Source organism: Symphodus melops (genome assembly GCF_947650265.1).
Source record: "Symphodus melops genome assembly, chromosome: 22".
In the NCBI taxonomy this organism is placed as follows: Eukaryota; Metazoa; Chordata; class Actinopteri; order Labriformes; family Labridae; genus Symphodus; species Symphodus melops.
The window spans coordinates 15,489,084-15,506,901 of record NC_136712.1 but is presented as its reverse complement, the minus strand read 5'-3'; the positions used below and the strand labels follow the sequence as shown (position 1 = coordinate 15,506,901).

Here is a 17,818-nt window from a genome sequence, read left to right as displayed (position 1 = left end):
CTGTGACATAGTCTGTGAGGTAAGGGGGCCTCTGGCGGACCCGGACAGGATGGGGTCTAGGCTGCAGAGGTTCGACAGGCACATTCGGCTCCGGGAGATTCTCAGCCGGGGTCTCAGCCTGTATACTTGGCAGGTCCCAGTCCCCATCTGTGTGACGCCGATGAGCTGCGGTTACCTGGTCCGAGGCAGGCGGTGGTGCCACTCGTCTGAAGCGACTGGCATGCCAACGTGAACCGTCGGCCAGGCGAAAGGTGGCTGATCCCAGTTGTGCTGTAACTTGCTGTGGTGCAGACCAGAATGAGAGCAGTTTGTGGGACCGGCTGGGTCGCCGGATCCGGACCCAGTCCAATGCGGTGAGTGTGGGGTGCTTCACGCGATGCTTCTTGTCGAACTGCTGCTTCATGCTGTGTTGTCTCTTTGCCACTCTGTCACATGAGACGGGCGTCACTGCTGGAGAGTCCCCTACCGGAGGGCGCAGGCGGTCCAACGGTAGTTGCAGCTCGCGCCCCAGCATCAGAAGGGCTGGAGAGCTACCAGTCGTCGTGTGTGTCGTTGCTCTGTAATGCAGCAAGGTGCTCTGCAGTGATGATGAGAATGTTAGGCCGTCTGCCATGTGTGCTCTGAGCCCGTTCTTGAGGGTTTGATTAAACCTCTCGACGCCACCGTTGGCCTGCGGGTGGTAAAAGGCAGTTCTTATGTGTTTTATCCCCCTCCCCACCACGAAAGAGGCAAATTCGGCCGAGATGAACTGGGGCCCGTTATCAGTGGTGATGGCGTCGGGTACACCCCAGCGGGCAAACAGGGAGGATAGGAAGTCGATTACCACTCTGGTGGTGACGGACCCAGCAGGCAGCACCTCTGGCCATTTAGAGTGAAGATCGTAGGCCACCAGGAGGAAGCGCTGATGCTGTGGGGTGCCATGGAGTTCACCGCAGATGTCCACCTGAATGTGGGTCCATGGCGCCTGGGGCCATGGCAGAGGCTGCAAGGGCGGAGGCGGGGGAGGGCCAGTCTTCCCGCTGGTGAGACAGGCCACACAGTCTTTGACCAATGTCTCCACGTCTCTGTCGATACCCGGCCACCAGACCAGGCCCCTGCAGCGTTGTTTGACCTTCACAATGCCCAGGTGGCCGTCATGAACCATGGCCAGGACACGTTCCCTCAGAGCGCTCGGGACCACTGTGCACAGCCCTCTTGCCACGCAAACATCATTCCAGCATGAGAGGTCGCCCTTGACCCGGTGGAAGGGTGCTAGTTCCTCCGGGACTCTGGTGGGCCAGCCTTCACGGATGAAAGTGCGGAGTTGGGTGAGTACAGGGTCCTGTGCGGAAGCTGCCTGAAGCTCCGGCAGAGAAACAGCAGCCTGGAGGGGTGCGTGCAGCATGAGGATCAGTTCTGGTTCTGAGGAGTCGTGGGTGACGTCTGGGACCGAGCTGGGTGTAGCCCTGGAGAGGAGGTCAGCCACGACATTCTCTCTGCCAGGTGTAAACTGCGTGGAGAAGTTGTACGCCTGTAACCTCTCAGACCACCGATAAAGGCGCAGTGGCTTGTGACCCGACCCGGTTGTGGCCAGGAGGGCTGTGAGGGCCTGGTGGTCGGTCCGCAGTGTAAAATGCCGACCATAGAGGTACATGTGCCATCGCTCGCATGCCCAGACGCAGGCCAGTGCCTCCCTCTCCCCCACCGAATACTTCTGCTCAGTCGGGGTGAGGGACCTTGAAGCGAACGCCACTGGGCGCTCGGTCCCTTGCTGGAGCTGGGACAGGACCGCACCAACTGCAGTGTTGGAGGCATCACAGGTCACAAACGTGGGGCTCTGCAGATCGAAGTGAGCAAGCACAGGTGGGGAGGTGAGCTGCGACTTTAGCCGGCGGACTGCAGCAGAGCATGCAGGAGTCCAGGTCCAGGGTGCATCCTGCTTAAGGAGGGCGCGCAGAGGTGCAGTGGTGTCAGAGTAGAGAGGGAGGAAGCGTAGATAATAAGCAGTCATCCCCAGGAATGATGACAGTTGCGCAGGGCAGGAGGGCTCAGGCAGGCGCAGAATGGCTTCCACGTTAGAATGAAGTGGGCTTAAGCCGTCGGCGGTCAGGCGAAACCCCACAAACTCGATGACAGGTGCTGCGAAGATGCACTTCTCCCCATTCAGTGTGAGGTTGTGACGGGCGAGCACACTTAGCACCCTGGCGAGGCGGTCGTCATGCAGTGAGGATGTCGCTCCATGCACCACGATGTCGTCCAAGTACACAACCACGCCGGGGATGCCGGCAAAGATTGTGGACATAATCTTCTGAAAGCAGCTGGGAGCGGAGCTGAGGCCAAAAGGCATGCGGGTGTAACGAAAGACCCCCATGTGGGTCACGAAGGCAGTGAGGTTGCGGCTGTCTGGATGTAGGGGCACCTGCAGATAACCCTGGCGGAGGTCGAGCTTTGAAAAAACTGTCGAGCCGTGGAACTTGGCAGAGAGCTCCTCCACTGTGGGCAGTGGGTATTTGTCGGGGACCACCGCTTTGTTCACTTGTCTGAGGTCAATACATGGCCGCAGGCCACCTGTCTTTTTCTTTGCCACCACCAGATTGGAGATCCAGGGCGAGGCGTCAACTCGCTCAATAATGCCACCGTCCAGCCGTTTCTGCAGCTCGGCTGTGACGTCATCACGCAGGGTGAGGGGTAGCCGGCGCAGAGGTTGGATGACAGGGGACGTGGTTGGATCGATGAGTGGCTGGTGGTTGAAGGCAGTGAGGCAGCCCAGCCCAGTGAACAGCGATGGCCAGCGCTGCTGCCAGGACGTGGTCACAGTCAGGACGGTGGCTCCCATGTTGTCTGTGATGGAGAAGCCCAGGGCACAGAAGAGGTCAAACCCCAGAAGGTTGGCACCATGGCGAGATACTTGGAATGTGAAAGCCGGGAGGGCTCTGGAGCCATAGCGCACGGAAAAGGAAACGGTGCCCAACATGCTGATTTTAGTGTGTCCATAGCCGTACAGTTCCTCTGCTTCTGCCTTGATCGTCTGTCTGGGGAAGAGCCGTCGTACAGTGGATTCATTGAGAAGAGACCTGGAAGCAGCTGTGTCCAGTAGCAGTGGCAAGCACACGCCATCCAGCTCCACTGTGCACCATGTAAATGGCTTGGCGCTTGAGCCCACAGAGTGGATGGTAGTTGTGCCTGATGGATAGGATGAGCGGCGCTGAGGTTTTGTGGGAGCGGGTGCTGAGCGGCACACTTTGGCGAAGTGATGTAATTTACCACAGCGCTGGCACCTCTGCCCCGTGGCTGGACAGATCTGAGCGCGTGTGGAGTGAGACGAAGAGCCACAGTTCCCACAGGGCCTGCATGCTGTGGTCTCCTGACGCCCTGCTACATTAACCTCCAGATCGATGTGAGGGGAAGTGGGGCTGGGAAGCTGAGCGGCTGGGGCTACTGTCTGTGCTAGTGGAGCAGAGTGTGAGGCAGCCGGGTCCGTGGCCGCTAGCCGCGGTGCTAACTGAGCAGCAGATTCCAGCTGAAAAGCTATTTCCACCGCTTTGACCAGGGTCAGGTCGTCTGGCGACATTAACAGTTTTTCTCTCAGCTTGTGATCGGCCGTGTGCTCAGCTAGCTGGTCTCGAATTAACTCCTCCTCTAGCCGGTCGAATTTACAGAGGCTAGCCAAACACCGGAGGTCGGTGACGTATTGGTGGACAGACTCACCCGGCCGTTGTCGGCGCTGGCGGAAGACGATCCGCCGGACTATTACGCTCTGTGGAGCGGCGAAATGTCTGGCCAGTAAGGCAACACAGTCTGCGTACTTATCTGCGGGTCCGAGAGTGCGGAAAATGCGTTGTCCCTCGCTGCCCAGGCTGTGGATGAGCAAAGCCTTTAGCCGTGCGTCGTCAGCCCCGGCTAATCCCATAGCAGCAATAAACGTCTGAAACGACTCATACCAGCGGGGCCATGGAATCGTCGGCTCGCCTGGCAAAGCGAGGAACGGAGATAGAGGTGATAGAGGAAGCTCCATCTTCGTCGCCAATATTATGTCCAGTAAGACACGGACATCGACTGTGTGCTTATGGCGGCTTTATTGTCGTAACACAGGTTGTACACTCAACACACCTTGCCTTCAAAAACACCGAACACTTTCCGGCCGTGACGTCACACTGTCGTGACTACCACACCATAGCATGTGGTGATACACCACAACTCGGTGCAAATAAGGGACTTGGGATGTACCCAATGACTTCATGAGTTATCTAAAACCAGGAAACTGGAGTTTTTTCAAGAAAATGGAGTCAAGGTATGTTTAGAACAGGAAGTCTCATGATAAATCTTACGCAGACAGTATCAAATTGTATTTTTCCACAAGACAAGACACTGACACTCACAGAGGCAGCGGTAACGTGGAGCTTGTAATAAATGTATTTTTTTTTTTTAAATGGTATGAATGTATGGGCATGCCTGTTCAATTTTTGTCAATAAACACCACTCCAAAAACACAAAAAACCCTTCTGCTTGACTTTTTATAATAAACCATGAATACATAATCTGTTATGGTAAGTTGTATCCAGTTTGTGTTTTAGAAAAGGCTTTTTAAAGAGCCATACACAAACAACTGTAGAAGTAGAGCCTGAGTTATGACATTCATCCGACCGAACATCTACTGTCTTTGATTTAAAGGCAGAATGTGCGACATGTACTGTCGACAATGAGTAAGAAGTGTGAGTCAGCCTGCTGCGTTGTCAGAACTGTGTTTACATCATGTTCACATGGCCTTGCATAAAAAGCTGTTTTAGTAATAAAGCCTAGCACCTTATAACCTAGCTCTCTCTGCTTATTTGTATTTCATGTAACTGTCTTTAGATCACAATCATTCTGTGTCAATTTATGTGCAAATGAAGCAGTTAGCCAAAGTGCGCTAACATTAGCCTGCTAACACATCAATGCAGACCCCAGGTAATTAAAGCCGGAGCCAAGTACAATTTTGTCCACTGCTTGCGTTTAACGGTGCTGAATCATAGTTGCTTCCTAAATCATAACTCCTTTGTGCAAACTTGAGTGAAGAGGGGTTGAAGGTGGAGGAGAGCAGAAGGGAGGCCAAACTTTAATTTTTACTTTCCTAGTGCAGGCACAATTCAACTAGTTTTAAAAATAATACACACTGGCTGATTGATTTCTCTGAGGTTGCAGAATGTCCCTTTAAATCTCCTCAATCCCTTATTTATGAGCATTTAAAAAGCACAAAATCAAACCAAAAGAGATTCATCTCAACTGAACAATTTAGTTATTTCAGTTCAAATTGTACAAATTCATACAAACAAAGATCAGAGTTCCAGGATGTAATAAAAAGTGTTCTTTCACACTAATCTCGAGGAACCACTTCATACTCAGTGATGTTGACGTTTTATTCAGTCGTATGAACCTTCAGCTCAGCAGGATCCTGCACACTGAAAGATATTTCCTGATTAAATCTTCTTCTATTCAATGCATTTAATAAATGTGTTTTCCTAGCATAACATCTTCACAGTTCTGGCACAACATTTTCTATTTACATTTTAGGTCTTAGGCAGACCAAAAAAAAAAAAAAAGCTGTCAGAAAAATAAAAGAAGCCACGTTAAATAATAATTATCTGGTTTCTCAAAGTAGCCTATTCGTTCAGAAAAATTCTCTACTCAGACATGTAAAATAAAGTTTCTCATTAACTAAAGCTTGTGCAAGCGGAGGAACTAACCAGCGCCATCTTGTGTGTATAGGATGTTATTGCAGCTTACTTTTTAACTTCCATCCTCATTCACTCGCCTTGATTCACAATTGTAAAGATGTGTTCTTTGATTAGCTTTAATCTATCTTTTTTTTAAAAAGCAGTTTTTGGTAAAAAGGTTTCTGAATTGATGAACACATGCAGTCCAAAGGGCTGTTGTGCAGCTCGTTCTCACAGAAGTTATATCCGTATACGCTCTGGCCTTTCACTTCCTTTCCTACCTCCTACTACATCAATGTCCCGAAACCTCCAGCCGTCCAAACCACACACCAGACTCAACGCTACTCTCTGAAACATCCTCGGTGCCCCTTCTTTGGACTCATGTATGAAAAGGCGCTATTTCAATTCTACCTGTCTGTCTGTCTGTCTGTCTGTCTGTCTGTGTGTCTGTCTGTCTATTATTATAACTTTGTTCTAGTAAATATCACAATCCTATGAGAAATAATACTTTTTGGGGGGGATAGCAGGATGTCAAAACAGTAACAGTGTAGCATCGCTGTATAAAACAATGAAGTGATCCTTGTACTAAAAGCTGAACTCATGACTTGCTGGCAGCAACAATAATCCTGCGGACTATTTCACAGGCAATCCAAAGAAGAAGGTGCTGCACACACACACACACACACACACACACACACACACACACACACACACACACGCACACACACACACACACACACACAACTTCCCTGTCTGCTTTCTTTTCCACAAAGGCAAAGCTTATAAAACATTTGTTAAAAGCAAACAAATTAACTGTACTCTTTTATAAAGGCATTTTTTTATAATAAACTGTGCACCGTTTGCCTTTAATACCGCCCCCTTGGGGCTGCTGTTGGTAATGACAAGCATGCCGATGGTTACCTGACGATTTAAACAGCATTGTGGAGGACAAGGTGTAACTTCATCCAGTGGTTATCAGACCATTTAACTCAAAGTCCTCATGAACCACATTTACAGAAAAAAAAAAAAAAAACACATTACAATCATAAAGATTAACTTTGATTTTATTCAGACATTATTTACACATTGTACATAGTGTTTCATTGAAACAAGAGTGTAACACTGGCGGGCAAAGCCCTCTTTGCTCCTGAGGTCAAGAGATGGCTGACATACTCTCCAACCAACATGTGCGTCAAGACCATTTTGTTGGTCCAGGTTCGTGTTCAGGGGCCAAAAAGGAGACGTAACTTATGCCGCTTTATCAGTGGCTTCCACATGTAACACAGTTCTCACACAATCAACACAGCAGAAGAATTCAGTCAGTCTTAACGGAGATGAACAGCGGAAGCTCCAGTGTGTCGGAGCTGATTCCATATCACAAATTCACCAGCTTGGGTAATTTTGTTTTACAGCTCCAAACATTATTGTAAAAAAAAAAAGAAAAAAAAACTTCAAACAAAACAAAGCGTATATACAGTTGAACTCAATAGATATATTTACATATGTATATACATACATCATTATATAAATATAGTAAAATAGTTTAAATTACATTGATTTCACGGTCTTCCATAAATAGATGTTGGACAATATCAGTTTTGGTGACGTGTTAAGTTAGTGTTGGAAGCACACCATCAAGATGACAGGTTCACGGCTCGACTGCAAAAAAAAGCCCGCACCGAGCAAACAAGTTCTTCATTGTGAAAAATGCTGAAAGCATGTAACTTGTGCGACCGTTTGTAAAAACACTTAAAATATTTTGACAGACGCTCTCCTCAGCTTTCGTGTACGAGGGCACATCTGACTTCTGGTTTTTAGGTGAGTTTTTTTGCAAGTTAAACAGGTATTTTACAACCACTGCACGTGGTCAAATTCAAAGTATTCTCCCATAAAGAAAAAAATCTTTTAAGTTTCCCCCTCCCCTGAATGGGGAAGTTGAACTCTCGTAGCAGTAGTGTTGTCGCTGCACACGCTATTCCATCAAGATCTTCAGCAGGTTATAAAGAGTAAATACAGTTTCAGAAGAGTCCTCTTTCGAGAGACTCTGCAGCTCCCCGTGTTGGGTTTGGAAAGGCAGGTTCTGATGACTTAGACTATGTTTTACAAGGAAAAAGCTGACACTATAAGCAAGGTCACGAATACTGAGTAGGCGATGAAGTAGGCCTCGCCTGTGAAAACCGACAATCTTTTTTTTTCTTCGTAAGTGTGCTGAACAGTAAGTGCTTTTAAATATACAAAGATGCTTTACAAATACATGTTTGGCAAAGTAAAAAAAAACGAAAACAAAAAAAAAAAACCATCCAATTTTGGAAGGAACTTAATCGTCCTTGAGGTTTTAAGTCTGTCGCCTCTTGCCAAACTTCAGGAGATTCGAACACTTATCTCAGCAGGATTTTGTTGTTTTGTTGTTGCCGAGCTCGGAGGTCACAGCCACACTTGCCACATACATAACACCGTACCTGAGTGTAAGCTGCACTTTGAACTCTATTTCTATGTCATCTCTGATTCGAGGCACCTTCAAATATTTGTTTTCAGCTGTACCATAACTACAAAAGAACACAGAAAGCAAAAACAACGTTGAAAATTGCACAATAAAAAGAGGAAAAAAAACAAACAAATAAAACACCATCTTCGTGGCCTATAACAGCGTACTGTACAAAGTTCAGATACATTCTCTTGGAATGGCATGGTTTGTCGCTCAGGAAGTCAAAGCCGAGCATAAAGTGAGTTCTTGTGTTTTTCTTTGTTTTACAATAAGTTTCGATCTTGGTTGGTTGCGCGGTTGAAGCGGTCCAGCCTCGAGGGACTCCTCTCTCCTCGGCGGGACGCAGCAGGGTAGGTGGAGGTTTAGTGTCCGTCGGCGTGTGCGTCCGTGCTGGTTGTAGCGTTGTGGATCCAGTCCATGATGATGAGGGTCATGCTGCCGATCATGACCACGAAACCGCACAGCAGGAAGGCGGTGGCCTGGAGAGGGGAAACAATTCACAATTAAGTAACGTGTCGAAAGACATTACTAATCTTTATGTAGTACTAAATCTAGTTAGCTTAGCATAATAAATGTTTAATAATTAGCTTCTTATAGAACATTTACACCACCTGTAACATGTTGATTAGCATGCTTAAGAGCTGCTGGGTAGATTCTGTCCTTTATCGGAGCCGGTCAAGCGGATTCTATTTGTTTTTTATTCTTTATTGCTAAGCTAAAAAGCTACTTGACACAACTTTAACAGCCTAAACATTTTCTGTAGAAGGCTTCCTTACCCCGATCTTTTGCACAGACTTCATGGATTCCTTCTTGACCAGTTTGATGTAGAAAGCCGAGGGCAGGATGAAGATGAGCATGGCAGCAGCAGAAGCACCTGAATAAGGGGAAGAGATGTCATTTTAGTCACACTTTAAATTTCAGATGCTTCTTTACGACATTGTCGTGCACAAAAAAAATAAAATAATAAAAACCCACCAATGAAGCCAAAGATGTCCCTGATGGTGGGGACAAAGATGACCAGGATGTTCGTGAAGGCCAGCAGAGCAACGGTGATGATGAAGTGGCGGATCCAGCTGAATTCCTTGGAGGCGCACAGGAGCTGGTTGACAGAGGTACGGATCTATATAGATGGACAGAAATAAAAAAAGAGAGGTTATCCTATGTGATCAACAAAATCGCTTTGACGCGAATAATCAGAGTTTAGCTTGATGTCTTACAGGGAAAAGCACCACAGGGACGGTGAGGGTGACGGCTGTCAGCACGGCCAGGCGGACAATCAGCAGGAGCACGTCAGCCTTGTAGATTTTGGAGTAAGTGTGCAGCAGCTCGGGCTCGACATGGACTGTGATGAAACGAAAGACGAGACACTTTAGAGCTAAAGCTCAAACAACCTAAATTACAAATGAAAAGCAGAGTTGTCTACGAAGAAAATGTTTAAAGTACTTCATTCAACATTTTCACGCCATACATTTGATGATATTTGGATTGAGGATTCAACACTCAAACTGGCTTTCTTAACATTCTCTCATGGTTAGCTTTTAGTTATCTAAACTTTTATATTTGCGCGTGCTCCAGAGATGGTTTTGAATAAGCAGCATGGGAAATATTTCCCCGTGTTCAACAACTTTCCGTGCACAATCATGTAGCATGATTTCTTTTGCCATGCATTTCACTCCCACTCACAAACTCAAATTAAGGCGGCTGCTGTTTTACTGTCAGTCTTACGATGATTTCTCAATCTCTCTTCTTGCCCTGACTCGAATGACACTTTTCAGAGCTGGTTTTGTCCAGACATGAAGGTTTATGGAAGTCTTTGCTCACTATCTTGTTCTTGTTCAACAAATTTGATGTTCCTCTTCCGACAAACAGAAACACAAACACGGCGTCAAACTGGTCGGGAGCAGCAGGTGTTCTTGTTCACAGTGTTGCGTAACAGGACTCACAGTGTTGTTCCGGTATACAGATATTGAATTTGGACCCTTAAGCTTATTCATTTCACTTTGACTGATTGATCTGTCATGACATTCAGGAGCATTGACCTCTTTTGACCTGAACTGGTCGAATTTTTTTTCATTCGCACTTTTACTGTTGCATAAAATGTGTGGCTCGCGTTTAATTTAACTGAAGCAGGAATGTCTGTGAAATAGTTTTGAGACGTTAAGATTTATTATCATAAGATATATGAGTGTCATTTTATCAAGACTTTCAATGGATTCATTACATGCCAAAACTGCTCACTCAAGTGTGTATACATGTTCTGTCAAATGAGACTCACTGTTGAAGGTCAGATATCCGAAGAGAGCGGCCAGCAGGTACATGATGAACATGGCGAGGAAGGACACGTTAGCAACACCTTGCATTTTGGTGCGGGACCGGCTGTTGTGGGAGGAAAAGACGGACGTTACATTTAGCTGCAGTTTCTCTGTAAATGTAAGATAGGCTTTTGGAGGAGAGCGGCTGTGGTTTGAGGTTTTTGGTGGACACGATCGAATAAATGCAAGCACTCACTCTTTAAGCTCTTCATACATGGGCAGGATGGCCGGGTGGCACACGAAGGCGAAGGTCAGAATGGGAACGGCGTAGACAGTCTGAGGGAATAAGAAACAAACACTTTTAAAATCTGTGCCTCAAAACGTCACAGAAAATCAGCTTTAGCATGAGTGAAATTCCCCGGGACGGTTCAGTACGTCGAAGAGCTTTACCTGAGAGTTGAAGACAAAGTATTTTGGCGTGCAGGTGTCCACGCTGTTATCCTCCGTGCTGGCGTTCACTTCACTAATAGTGGCGTTGAGGACTTTGTGCGTTGTTTCGTTCAGCATTATGTCCAGAGGGCAAGGGATCTGGAACTTCTTGATGATCACCTGAGTGACAAGACAACAGAGTTGAAGCTACATCAGCAAACATTCAGACTCAGTTCACCTTTACATTTGTTTGTTCTTTTTCGGGGGCACGTGTGTGCGCGTGTGTGTAACTCACCACAATCAGAAAGAACACCATGCAGAGCAGAGATAGACCACTGGTGTAACCAAGGTAACCTGAGTGATGGGGAGCAGAAAACACAAACATTAGCTTCTGTTTTTATGTCCACTTTCTATTTTCAGGCTGTTTGTCACAGATACATCCCATTCAGCAACAAACACGCTTCTTACCCAAGTTTCTGAGCAGCGACAGGGGCAGGATGATGACGAGCGACACCAGCAGCACCAGGTAGTCACCGTTTGTGTACCATTCTCTGAAACACAAAAAGAGAGAGCATCACGTTAGCTAAAAACGTAGCTGTTCCATTGATGTGTTTATGACCTTTGCTTTGTCTTTGCTCCAACACTCAAGAAGAAGAAGAACTGCAAACTGAGCAACCACGAGTACATTTATTAGCATGCATCTCGACTTCTTTATGCAGAAAACGTCCGAGGGTATCGCATCCCGTCAGAATTTTCTTGAGCGTCGCTTGATTATCCGGCATCTTACGGAGAGATCAAACCCTTCAGCTTCCTTTCTGACATGTCATCTTGTCAGGTTGCAGCTTTAATGAAAACTGGCCTGCGCGAGGATGACTGCATGGCTCATCACAAACACATCCGACAAAGCAGCAGCTGAGGAGGCTGAACTCCATCAATTTTTCAAACTTGAAAGGCGAGGTCGCGGTGAGCTCATGCGGCGCTCTGTCTCCATGCGGCACCAGCGGCTGCATCTTCTAAAAGGGCTCTTTGAAGGGGCAGCGCTCGGAGACTACGTACTGTCCCCCCCCCCCTCCCCCTCCTTAAATACACACTTGAAAAACAACCAGCAGCCATTTTGCTTGATGTGCCACTTCACCTCGAGTGCCTCTGCCAGCTGTCCCTACTTTTTCACACCTCGTTTAGAAATCTGAGATTTTCTTCTTACTAGAAGCAACATGTTTACATCGTGTCCATTATTTCAGCAAATGTCGTCATTAATTCAAGTCTAGAATGTTCAATGGATAATTATTTATTTATTTATTTAGATAATTATTGATGCATGCTGTCCGGTTGCTAAAATTGAAACTGCACTGTGTAGTTTTTGAACACTATGAGAGCTGTGGTGCAGTGTGTGTATTTTTTTTAAATAAATGAGCCCCTGTTTTGTAAACAAAACAAAGTTTACAAGAAAAAAACCCCCACAGGGTTCCTTTAAGAACCCGCCACCTTAAAACCACTTTCCCTGTTAGAGATGCGCACAGAGACACTTTTGTTTTCAACGTTTTAAGAGGTGGAAAGATGAAATCATTTTCTTGTAAACTTACCCGTTGCTTTCTCCCAGAAAAGACTGGATGACGATGGGCAGCTCGTACTTGACGATGTAGAGGTAGCTCGACATGGCTGTGAAAGACAGAAATTACATTTAGTACATCGGCCTGTGAAGAAAAGCAGAGTCACGTCCAAGAAGGAAACTCCACTACAAAAACAGTGATGTCTACGTTTGCTGAAGGGCCGCATTTTTTCCAATGGAAGGAAGAAAAAAAAAAAGGGTTGAACACATGTTTGAGGAATGACTCAAGTTTTTACTGGAAACTTCTCAATGTTACAAACACACACACGCACACACACACACACACACACACTTTTCCCCCTCATATGCAGACAGTTAAGACACACAGAGACGGTGTTCAGCTCGTGACATAAACACATGAAGGATAAATATAGAGAAGTAGTTGAGTTATCGTTACATAACACATAAAAAAATAAGTTTTGGTTTCTCTCCCTCACCTCCGATGTTTTGCATGGTGATGGAGCAGGAAGCGGCCAGCTTTCCTGGCATCCCGAAGGCTTTGTAACCGAGCTGCTCGTACACCAGCGCACCTTTGTGGAGGACGAAAACAAGATTTAGAAATTCAAAAAACAAACAAACAAACAAAAAAAACACTTGAAGAAGTCAGTGGAAAGATTAGACACACATCCTTGACTAAGACTCACCTCCTTCATTAGCGGTTTTCAGAAGCAAGTGGACAGAATATAAAGAGAAGATGGCGACAGCCACGAGAAGAATCCTGTAAACAGACGAGAGGAATATTTAGCTTATTGTTGAAAACGCTAGAAATGATGATAAAAATCCAAACTGAATGGCCTTGGTTGTTACATAAACGCTGTGCTGCTGCATGTACTAATCTCTGAAATGAACACTTGTGTTGAACATGTGCTTTGAAGGCCAATTCAATGTCAAATATATTTCCCTGACGGTGGGAAACACACATATCGACATGTAGCTAACGTGAAGGTCAGACATCTCTTGTAATGTTTCAGATCACGTTTTGGTTTTTAAGACCCCGAACTCTGAAGCTTCATCCGCATCTCCACACTTTGCCCTGCCTTATTAGCAAAGACCTTGAATGCATCATCAGTCTGGGGGTGCTCTGAGTCCCCTAACAGCATCGGCACGGTTGCAGAGGACAAAAGGTTCCCCTGTACTAGATCCGCTTAGCAACCTTTGGACGCTGTACAGCCAGCACAGTGTGTCTGGGTACTAACAGTGAAAGGTGAAAAAATCTAATCTCCAGCACATTTGAGCCTCGCTCTGAACTCCCAGAGAGTGACCATCCTCCTGCTTTTCGCCTCTGACATCATCGTATCTTATCAGTTTGTACGCCGGCCACTCAACAAATATATGCTTTGGATGACCTTTTAAGGGGAGTCTTATGTTCTTTGAGAGTTAACTTAGCTTTCTGTCCTGTTGATGAGACATGCAACGGGCAACGTTTCGAAATACACACAGGGATTTTTTTAATCCTTAACTTCCCCGTAGGCGTAAGGCTCTGATTGGTCAGCTGCGGGGCGACAGTGAGCCAAGCCGTGTGCTCCATTCATGAACACACCGCTCATACGTTAGCTCTCTGTTTACGCAACTCGACCCAAAGGCAGTGGGATTAGCTGGGATAAGCTGCTTCCTCATGCCACACCCTGCAACCACAACTGTCATTTCCTGGCATCTTAAGTATCAAATACTAGAAGATAACTTAGTCTTTTTCTTCTACTTCTTCTTTTCCAATAAAAAATGGTACCTTAAAAAGGACACAAAACAAAGACACAAAGTCTTTCTGTTGCTGGTTTCTTGTTCCCGATCAATCCAGATTTAGACATTAACCTGGTTTTAAGGTGCAGCCTGCCTTTGGCCTCCAAAGTGTTTCGTCGGGAGAAGTAAGATTTCAGAAAAAGGTGCCAGTGGCATTTAAAGTGAAGGAATCTACAGAAGAGAACTGGTGCTGCAAAAGGACATAAGAAATTGTGATCTGAAATTTAAGTCGACAACCAATAGGGGGAGCTGTTTTTAATGACCCCTAATTTGTCTTTCTTTCCCACCTAAAAAAGGAACCCTCTCTCCTCCGGTTTATCTACTGCAAACATGATAGCGTGTGCTTCGACTGCAGCAACGAGCATTAGTAAACTTTCGACCCCAGCGTAATCTGCTGCTGCTCAGGGTCGAGCGGCTGCACAGTTAACACAAACAGACAGCTGGAGGGAAAAACTGCAGCGCTAAGTACATCCCTACATGCAACCTTGAAACAACAGACAAAATCACACCTGCCACTGCTGATTATGAAACAAAACAGCTACTGTCTTGAGGAGCAGATTTCTTCTCTTATTACCTGAAGATCTGATTTTTGCACTGTACTTGTTTTGGCGTTTGCATAACAAGCAGATACAAAATGATGCTGCTACTTACACAAACAGGGCAATTCCAGTGTTGGCCATGGCATAGGACAGGCCCAGGATACCACTGCCCATGATGGCGTTGCCCAGGTTGAAGACGGACATGCCAAACGATGCATTTCCCTGGTGCTGCAGACAATAAAGAGGTTTACAGAAAGGGCATTAGAACACAAACACGCTATTTAAACAGAGAAGATGAAAGTGATGGAGAGATAAGTGAAGCTCTTACATATTCAGTCTCATACTTCTTCTTGCCCAGGTTGTGTTCAGGGAGGAAGTTCTGACTCTCTGCATCATTGTCAGAGTATTGGCTTTAAAAGGGAAAAATAACAGAATTAATAAGATTTAGAGATCCTCTGTGAGATTTTTCTTCTTCTATTTTGTGTCTGCAGATATTTCCTTTTAAAAGCAGTCTTACCCGCCCAGTGGGACCTTCTTGGGACAGTCTTGGTATGTGTATTCATTGCTGTTGGTGCTGCTGCTGTCTTCTTCAGGGGAGATGTTGAAACGGCTCATCTCTGTTCTGGCACTAGGCTGCTTCATACTGTTGCAAAACAGGGACGATGAGGAAAGTTAGTGTTTGTTGCGTACTTTAACGCACCCCTACTCCCTGCGTCATGTTGTTGCGCCACAGTCGTTTACTCCTTTTTTTATTTCTAGCCCTGCGCGTTCACGCTTCCCTCAAAAGATCAATATTGTAGTGAGCAGGCGCGCGCCGCAGCCCTGCTATTGAATCATGTGACTCCGTTTTGGAGGGAGGCGGAGGGAGAAGAGGGAGAGAAAGGGGGAGGGGGGGCTGACGCACCGGCAGTGGAAAAATACCAGACCGGCATCCGAGTCCACCCGACATCACCTCAGCCCCGATGAATGACAAAAAGCCGCATTACGCGCCGCTGACTTTGCGCACATTTGTCTATAAAATCATTTAAAGCTGGATCAAAGCAGGACGTGTCAGCTCCTTTCTTCCCCACACACATAACATTTATTAATCATTAATGAAGCAGAAATTCATCAGGGAGAAAGCTTCATGTTTATATTCTAATATGACATTCTTATAATTTGTCTTAATTTTCTCTTGACTGAGCTTTACCAACGAGTTGATCCACAAATAGTCCACAAGGCGTTCCCCCATATCTTTTTAATGACATTACTTCCATGACCGGTTCCAATGGAAACAATGGCACGTGTTGTCTCGTCATGGGCATGGCTCTCCATTTTGCGCAGAGGCTCGCGCTCTAAATCACCGTCAGATTATGATTACAGTCTGTAAAAATTACGCACACACAGAAACAGGTTTACCTTTCGTTTCTTTGCACTTAGTTTGTGCTCTATTGTCTCAGTGTGAGAATGACACTCCCCTGATCCACGTAAAGACACGAACCCAGCACTGCAGCTTCACTGTCACGCATTATTTATTTATTTGGACCAGGGCTGACCTGGTAAAACAAAAACGCCTAGGACCTTTCAGAAAGGACATCTTCTGCCTCTTTAGGAAAGAAATCTACACATTTCATATGATCAACAGGAAAGGGACTCACTTAATACTTTAAATGCTGGCTAATTGGCCCAAACATGCCGGTAGTGCATCTTTAAATGAAATGACGTTCAAAATAATAAACAAAGACAGTGAATGGGGTAATAATGTAAACAAAAACTAAATAAAAAGGCTTAAAATGTTGCCATTCAGAAGTATTAGATTAATCTTTAGTAGTGTGAGCCGCCCACATAGTCAGATATGTAAATGAGAAGATGCCGGCGCTCTTACCTTATGGAGATGTGGCAGGATGCCTGTAAAATCCTTTCAGACAAAAGACGAAACACAGAAGTCCGGACGATTTCTACACAAAATCCGCCTGATCCTTGAGTGTATTTTTGGTTAGATTTGAATTAAATTAAAAAAACAAACGGAGACGCCTGTTCACCAGACTGGGTGTGACTAGAAACAAAAATTAGCTGTAACAGCTCAAAATATAAATAAAATAGTCTTAGTCGACCCACGCATAAAAATCACAGGAATTTAGATTGATCTATACTTAAACCGAAATTCCAAGAGATGCGGTGCGCTCAGAGGGAAGACCCAGTTCTGCTGGAGGAGGGGTGGGGAGTCCACCTTTTATAAAGATGAGCATTGCATCAGCCTAGACCTAGAGGCAGGAAGGGAGGAGGGTGAGAGAGAGTAGCAGGAGGAGGAGGAGGAGTGGTCTCAGCTGTCCCTATTTGGGTGGAGGGAGGTGGAGACTCTTTACGCACAGCAGTGAGTGGTTTGTATACAAACACAGCCATGACCCAGAGTCCCTGGAAAATCACAGGGCTCATTTTGTACTGTTTACAACCGTAGTTTTTTTTTTAATTTATCAACAATGACTTTGAAGTACTCCAATAATTCCATATGAGCAGAAGACACTCAACGTGTTTGATATCATTTTCTAACGTTGATATCAGTTTCAACCTTTAAAACTTATTTTCAAATTTAAAAAAAATGTTTTCATTATCTTCAAGACAGTAGTTCCTAACTTTGTCAAATGAATCCCTAAATTTAAAGCTTCCCTGAGAATTTTTTTGTTTGTAAAAATGATGGCGCCCCCTGTGGACAAAGCAATGTTTCCTTTTCTCAGCTGTTTTGTCCTGAACATTTTGCAAGTGAGGTAGTTTTTTATTTTAAAGTGACACTAACCTCATCCTGCCCTCTTTACACAATCAAACATATCACTCCTCTCGAATCTTTGCCGCGGAAAATTAACACCAAAAAAAGGGCGGTTTTGGCAGGATGCAGCTCAAAACCAAATCTGACATATACGCACCAGCGGCAGTTTCACACACAAAAAAACGTTTAGAAGTGGGAACTTTGAGTCTGATTCATAACCAGCTGAAATCTCCTCATACAGCAGCTTTAAGCAACAACAACAAAAAATCAAATTTTAAAAAGTGGATCCGTTTTCCTGTATTTTTTAGAAACTGCAGATTTTGGGAATCCCCCATATAGCAATATCCAGGTA

General features: G+C 45.6%; 1 protein-coding gene across 1 annotated transcript; it reads right to left on the bottom strand.

The window, feature by feature from the left end:
• Positions 1-6,718: 6,718 nt before the first annotated feature.
• Positions 6,719-16,935, bottom strand: slc38a2 (solute carrier family 38 member 2). Its single transcript, XM_079334610.1, has 16 exons — positions 16,588-16,935; positions 15,241-15,366; positions 15,052-15,133; positions 14,836-14,951; positions 13,092-13,165; positions 12,885-12,977; positions 12,422-12,497; positions 11,307-11,389; positions 11,134-11,192; positions 10,860-11,018; positions 10,666-10,745; positions 10,433-10,533; positions 9,375-9,499; positions 9,133-9,277; positions 8,934-9,031; positions 6,719-8,636 (listed from the first exon to the last, which is right to left on the bottom strand). Exons 2-16 carry the CDS (start codon positions 15,363-15,365, stop codon positions 8,520-8,522), a joined length of 1,533 nt encoding a protein of 510 aa, XP_079190736.1. The 5' UTR covers position 15,366; positions 16,588-16,935; the 3' UTR covers positions 6,719-8,519.
• Between the last annotated feature and the right edge of the window lie 883 nt (positions 16,936-17,818).

Excerpts from the sequence above, each read along its gene's own strand:
- slc38a2 (XM_079334610.1), bottom strand. The coding sequence starts at position 15,365 with ATGAAGCAGCCTAGTGCCAGAACAGAGATGAGCCGTTTCAACATCTCC. Across the intron at positions 13,166-14,835 it reads ACTGGAATTGCCCTGTTTGT|GATTCTTCTCGTGGCTGTCG; the intron begins GTAAGTAGCAGC and ends GTCTGTTTACAG. Across the intron at positions 8,637-8,933 it reads AGTCTGTGCAAAAGATCGGG|GCCACCGCCTTCCTGCTGTG; the intron begins GTAAGGAAGCCT and ends TCCCCTCTCCAG.